The sequence below is a fragment of the Oncorhynchus masou genome, chromosome 26, assembly GCF_036934945.1.
Source record: "Oncorhynchus masou masou isolate Uvic2021 chromosome 26, UVic_Omas_1.1, whole genome shotgun sequence".
In the NCBI taxonomy this organism is placed as follows: Eukaryota; Metazoa; Chordata; class Actinopteri; order Salmoniformes; family Salmonidae; genus Oncorhynchus; species Oncorhynchus masou.
Window position 1 is genome coordinate 15,475,030 of NC_088237.1, and position 7,500 is coordinate 15,482,529.

The 7,500-nt window shown below is 50.2% G+C and overlaps 1 protein-coding gene across 1 annotated transcript in view; it reads right to left on the reverse strand.

The window, feature by feature from the left end:
• Positions 1-5,335: 5,335 nt before the first annotated feature.
• LOC135514869 (filamin-C-like) overlaps positions 5,336-7,500 on the reverse strand; it is an 82,748-nt gene continuing 80,583 nt past the window's right edge. Inside the window, 3 exon segments of the mRNA XM_064938535.1 lie at positions 5,336-6,414; positions 6,549-6,761; positions 7,249-7,467. Coding sequence (XP_064794607.1) covers positions 6,227-6,414; positions 6,549-6,761; positions 7,249-7,467 — 620 coding nt within the window. The 3' untranslated portion in view covers positions 5,336-6,226.

The following is a 7,500-nucleotide window of genomic DNA, read 5'->3' on the forward strand; positions in this document are numbered from 1 at the left end:
TGGTTTCACCCCCACTGGTCTGTAATGACAACGTGATTCCACTGGATCAGGGGTCCATTAGAGTCCCACAGTGGTAATGTTGCCCTCAGGCACACAGTGGTTTCACCCCCACTGGTCTGTAATGACAACGTGATTCCACTGGATCAGGGGTCCATTAGAGTCCCACAGTGGTAATGTTGCCCTCAGGCACACAGTGGTTTCACCCCCACTGGTCTGTAATGACAACGTGATTCCACTGGATCAGGGGTCCATTAGAGTCCCACAGTGGTAATGTTGCCCTCAGGCACACAGTGGTTTCACCCCCACTGGTCTGTAATGACAACGTGATTCCACTGGATCAGGGGGTCCATTAGAGTCCCACAGTGGTAATGTTGCCCTCAGGCACACAGTGGTTTCACCCCCACTGGTCTGTAATGACAACGTGATTCCACTGGATCAGGGGTCCATTAGAGTCCCACAGTGGTAATGTTGCCCTCAGGCACACAGTGGTTTCACCCCCACTGGTCTGTAATGACAACGTGATTCCACTGGATCAGGGGTCCATTAGAGTCCCACAGTGGTAATGTTGCCCTCAGGCACACAGTGGTTTCACCCCCACTGGTCTGTAATGACAACGTGATTCCACTGGATCAGGGGTCCATTAGAGTCCCACAGTGGTAATGTTGCCCTCAGGCACACAGTGGTTTCACCCCCACTGGTCTGTAATGACAACGTGATTCCACTGGATCAGGGGGTCCATTAGAGTCCCACAGTGGTAATGTTGCCCTCAGGCACACAGTGGTTTCACCCCCACTGGTCTGTAATGACAACGTGATTCCACTGGATCAGGGGGTCCATTAGAGTCCCACAGTGGTAATGTTGCCCTCAGCCACACAGTGGTTTCACCCCCCACTGGTCTGTAATGACAGCGTGATTCCACTGGATCAGGGGGTCCATTAGAGTCCCACAGTGGTAATGTTGCCCTCAGGCACACAGTGGTTTCACCCCCACTGGTCTGTAATGACAACGTGATTCCACTGGATCAGGGGGTCCATTAGAGTCCCACAGTGGTAATGTTGCCCTCAGGCACACAGTGGTTTCACCCCCACTGGTCTGTAATGACAATGTGATTCCACTGGATCAGGGGTCCATTAGAGTCCCACAGTGGTAATGTTGCCCTCAGGCACACAGTGGTTTCACCCCCACTGGTCTGTAAAGACAATGTGATTCCACTGGATCAGGGGGTCCATTAGAGTCCCACAGTGGTAATGTTGCCCTCAGGCACACAGTGGTTTCACCCCCACTGGTCTGTAATAACAACGTGATTCCACTGGATCAGGGGTCCATTAGAGTCCCACAGTGGTAATGTTGCCCTCAGGCACACAGTGGTTTCACCCCCACTGGTCTGTAATGACAACGTGATTCCACTGGATCAGGGGGTCCATTAGAGTCCCACAGTGGTAATGTTGCCCTCAGGCACACAGTGGTTTCACCCCCACTGGTCTGTAATGACAACATGATTCCACTGGATCAGGGGTCCATTAGAGTCCCACAGTGGTAATGTTGCCCTCAGGCACACAGTGGTTTCACCCCCACTGGTCTGTAATGACAACGTGATTCCACTGGATCAGGGGGTCCATTAGAGTCCCACAGTGGTAATGTTGCCCTCAGGCACACAGTGGTTTCACCCCCACTGGTCTGTAATGACAACGTGATTCCACTGGATCAGGGGTCCATTAGAGTCCCACAGTGGTAATGTTGCCCTCAGGCACACAGTGGTTTCACCCCCACTGGTCTGTAATGACAACGTGATTCCACTGGATCACTGGTCTGGGGTCCATTAGAGTCCCACAGTGGTAATGTTGCCCTCAGGCACACAGTGGTTTCACCCCCACTGGTCTGTAATGACAACGTGATTCCACTGGATCAGGGGGTCCATTAGAGTCCCACAGTGGTAATGTTGCCCTCAGGCACACAGTGGTTTCACCCCCACTGGTCTGTAATGACAACGTGATTCCACTGGATCAGGGGTCCATTAGAGTCCCACAGTGGTAATGTTGCCCTCAGGCACACAGTGGTTTCACCCCCACTGGTCTGTAATGACAACGTGATTCCACTGGATCAGGGGTCCATTAGAGTCCCACAGTGGTAATGTTGCCCTCAGGCACACAGTGGTTTCACCCCCACTGGTCTGTAATGACAACGTGATTCCACTGGATCAGGGGGTCCATTAGAGTCCCACAGTGGTAATGTTGCCCTCAGGCACACAGTGGTTTCACCCCCACTGGTCTGTAATGACAACGTGATTCCACTGGATCAGGGGGTCCATTAGAGTCCCACAGTGGTAATGTTGCCCTCAGGCACACAGTGGTTTCACCCCCACTGGTCTGTAATGACAACGTGATTCCACTGGATCAGGGGGTCCATTAGAGTCCCACAGTGGTAATGTTGCCCTCAGGCACACAGTGGTTTCACCCCCACTGGTCTGTAATGACAACGTGATTCCACTGGATCAGGGGTCCATTAGAGTCCCACAGTGGTAATGTTGCCCTCAGGCACACAGTGGTTTCACCCCCACTGGTCTGTAATGACAACGTGATTCCACTGGATCAGGGGGTCCATTAGAGTCCCACAGTGGTAATGTTGCCCTCAGGCACACAGTGGTTTCACCCCCACTGGTCTGTATGACAACTTGATTCCACTGGATAATGACAACTTGATTCCACTGGATCAGGGGGTCCATTAGAGTCCCACAGTGGTAATGTTGCCCTCAGGCACACAGTGGTTTCACCCCCACTGGTCTGTAATGACAACGTGATTCCACTGGATCAGGGGGTCCATTAGAGTCCCACAGTGGTAATGTTGCCCTCAGGCACACAGTGGTTTCACCCCCACTGGTCTGTAATGACAACGTGATTCCACTGGATCAGGGGGTCCATTAGAGTCCCACAGTGGTAATGTTGCCCTCAGGCACACAGTGGTTTCACCCCCACTGGTCTGTAATGACAACGTGATTCCACTGGATCAGGGGGTCCATTAGAGTCCCACAGTGGTAATGTTGCCCTCAGGCACACAGTGGTTTCACCCCCACTGGTCTGTAATGACAACGTGATTCCACTGGATCAGGGGGTCCATTAGAGTCCCACAGTGGTAATGTTGCCCTCAGGCACACAGTGGTTTCACCCCCACTGGTCTGTAATGACAACGTGATTCCACTGGATCAGGGGTCCATTAGAGTCCCACAGTGGTAATGTTGCCCTCAGGCACACAGTGGTTTCACCCCCACTGGTCTGTAATGACAACATGATTCCACTGGATCAGGGGTCCATTAGAGTCCCACAGTGGTAATGTTGCCCTCAGGCACACAGTGGTTTCACCCCCACTGGTCTGTAATGACAACGTGATTCCACTGGATCAGGGGTCCATTAGAGTCCCACAGTGGTAATGTTGCCCTCAGGCACACAGTGGTTTCACCCCCACTGGTCTGTAATGACAACGTGATTCCACTGGATCAGGGGTCCATTAGAGTCCCACAGTGGTAATGTTGCCCTCAGGCACACAGTGGTTTCACCCCCACTGGTCTGTAATGACAACGTGATTCCACTGGATCAGGGGTCCATTAGAGTCCCACAGTGGTAATGTTGCCCTCAGGCACACAGTGGTTTCACCCCCACTGGTCTGTAATGACAACGTGATTCCACTGGATCAGGGGGTCCATTAGAGTCCCACAGTGGTAATGTTGCCCTCAGGCACACAGTGGTTTCACCCCCACTGGTCTGTAATGACAACGTGATTCCACTGGATCAGGGGGTCCATTAGAGTCCCACAGTGGTAATGTTGCCCTCAGGCACACAGTGGTTTCACCCCCACTGGTCTGTAATGACAACGTGATTCCACTGGATCAGGGGTCCATTAGAGTCCCACAGTGGTAATGTTGCCCTCAGGCACACAGTGGTTTCACCCCCACTGGTCTGTAATGACAACGTGATTCCACTGGATCAGGGGTCCATTAGAGTCCCACAGTGGTAATGTTGCCCTCAGGCACACAGTGGTTTCACCCCCACTGGTCTGTAATGACAACGTGATTCCACTGGATCAGGGGGTCCATTAGAGTCCCACAGTGGTAATGTTGCCCTCAGGCACACAGTGGTTTCACCCCCACTGGTCTGTAATGACAACGTGATTCCACTGGATCAGGGGTCCATTAGAGTCCCACAGTGGTAATGTTGCCCTCAGGCACACAGTGGTTTCACCCCCACTGGTCTGTAATGACAACGTGATTCCACTGGATCAGGGGTCCATTAGAGTCCCACAGTGGTAATGTTGCCCTCAGGCACACAGTGGTTTCACCCCCACTGGTCTGTAATGACAACGTGATTCCACTGGATCAGGGGTCCATTAGAGTCCCACAGTGGTAATGTTGCCCTCAGGCACACAGTGGTTTCACCCCCACTGGTCTGTAATGACAACGTGATTCCACTGGATCAGGGGGTCCATTAGAGTCCCACAGTGGTAATGTTGCCCTCAGGCACACAGTGGTTTCACCCCCACTGGTCTGTAATGACAACGTGATTCCACTGGATCAGGGGGTCCATTAGAGTCCCACAGTGGTAATGTTGCCCTCAGGCACACAGTGGTTTCACCCCCACTGGTCTGTAATGACAACGTGATTCCACTGGATCAGGGGTCCATTAGAGTCCCACAGTGGTAATGTTGCCCTCAGGCAGAGGGGACTTTCCTGTAGTCAGTATATTTACGGAGGAAGTACAGGAAAAAGCTCTGTATGATGCTACAGTTTTCCTAGGGACCATAAGAAAATCAGGTAACACTTTACATTGAGGTAAATTTTACCTCAGGGATTCCCAACCCTGGTCCTCCAGTAACCCCAACAGTACACATTCATATTGTAACCCTGGACAAACACACCTGATTCAACTGTGTTTATCCAGGGCTACAATGAAAACGTGTACTATTGGAGGGTCTGGAGGACCTGTGTTTGGAATCACTGTTTTAACTAAGTGATTTCACCAACCATCTGTAATAGCCCATTATCACCAGCAAGTGGTACTGTTGTACAGATTTAACTACATGCTAAAATTCTAATATAACAACACATGCCATTTAGTGGGCGCATTTATCCAACATCACTTACAGTCATGTGTGCTTACATTACACGTATGGGTGGTCCTGGGAATTGAACCCACGACTCTGGCGTTAGAAGCACCATGCTCTACCAACTGAGCTATAGAGGACCACCTTTGGTTAAAACTAAATATACTAAATTGCAAAAATAAAATAAAAAATACACCCACGCAAACACACACTTTAAATTAAGACACAAGACAACACATTTTTGCTTTTCAGTGGTAAGTCAGCAGTTAAACGTTTTATTATGGCTGCACATCCTTGCCAAACAGAAGGTTAGTATATCAAACAATGAACAGTTTTTTTCTGTTCATTTTCTTACATATAAAATCACTATAAAATGTCACTCTATGATGCTGTTCCACTGTAACATCTCTCTGTGGACTTCTTAATTAAACATTCACACGATAAACCGATTGCTACGCCGTACCCTCTTCCTCAGTACAAAATCCTTGGCCAACCACATCTCTGTGTCCATGGTAACACCCGTAATGACACAGGACGGCCCGGTATGAGGGAGAATAGTTTCTAAAATCGACAGAAATCTTCTCCTTTGAAACAATATAAGACCATTTTCTGTCAAAGAAAATAAAAGGACTGAATAAATAAAGGTAAATAACTCCTCTCTGTCTGTCAGTGACCCAGACAGTGACGTCACAGCCATCTTCCCTCATGTAAGGCAGCCATTTTGACCAGGCCAGTACAGGCAGTGTGGGACACCATTGGGGGACTAGCTAAAAAGCACATGGTAGTGACTGCATACTGTGTTTGCACTCTGAAAATACTAGCATAGGCTGATACAGACAGAAAACATGATTTGACCTCTTTGTACATTCCCTCTCATTGAAAGTAAACAGCAACAGGGTGACTAGTTGGTGGGGCGGCGCAGACATCGGATGATTGGCACCTCAGATTTTGCGATGTCGCCTGGATGAGTTATCAGAGAAATGTGGCACAATGCATGATGGGTAAATTACCCCCACCCCCACCCCCACCCTCCGGACAGACTGAAAAAGTCTTTGCATCTTTAGTGTGTCTGTGGGGGTGTTGGACTAGTCCATTCTGGGATACAGCAGGGGGTTGTACAAGGGATGGATGAGTCTTAGGGGACGGTGACATGGAAGGGGCTGCCGGGGACATTTTCATCCCCCCATTTGACGATGAGGATGTAGTTGCCCTGTTCTTTGACGGTGTAGGTGACGTTGTACATCCTGTTTCCCAGATGTTTAACATAGACCTCTTCACACGGGGTCTTGGGTCCATGTACCCCCACCATCAACATGTTAGTTCCTATAGGGGAAGAAATACGGCAACATTAAGTATTTGTGTGAGTGTATCTGCGTGTGTATACTTTGTATGTGGGTGCATTTGTACTCGTGTCTGTCTGCGTGTGTCTGCGCATGTGTATGATCATCGCCTCTCACCTGCATTGCTGCAGTCCACTGTGAAGGTGTTCTTCTGCCCTACAAAGGCCTTTGATAGGCCGGCGCCCCGGGAGACCACCTTACTGGCATCCGAAGAGAACTTAGGGCCATAGGCCACACCCATCGACGATGACGACGACAACGACTTGGTTACTGTCTCCACAAGTACGGACGAAGTTTCATGTAGACTGTGACCCCCAGAGAGACGAGCACCTAGAGAGAGAGAGAGAGGGGGGTGGGAGGGAGGGAGAGAGAGCGAGCGAGAGTGGAGAGAAAGAGAAAGAGAGAGAGAGAGAAAGAAGAGAGAGTGGGGTTGCATAAGAGGGGTTGCGTAAGATCTACAAGAACTGGCGTGTTGCATAATCTCTCCTCATATAAAGCATAAACACACACAGCTTAGGAGCCCTCTGGACAAGTACAGAATGTCCAATATAATAGGAGTGTGTAGAGGCTAGGGACTCTTCCAACTCATTACACCAAGCCTCCACAAGGTCTGAGGACTCTTTAGTAGACCAGTACACACACACACACACACACACACACACACACACACACACACACACACACACACACACACACACACACACACACACACACACACACACACACACACACACACTTGCCATCTCTCCATCAACACATTCTAGACTCAACACTGAAATGTTAGTGTCTGGATATCGTTGCTCTATAGAGGACTTACCTGTGACTTTAGCCTTGAAGGGGCTGCCTACGATGTGGGATGGTCCTCCGTATTTGATGGTGATGAGATAGCTGCCGGGGGCCATGGGTGTGTAGGTGACCTTGTAACCCTCGGGACAATCCTGACAGTCCATCTTGACCTTGGACGGCCCATCGATGGTCACTGACAGAGCACCCGACCCCGCATTACACGTGTTCACTACAAAATCTGATGCCGCGCCTACAGGAGGGGAGGGGATAGACAGGGAAAACG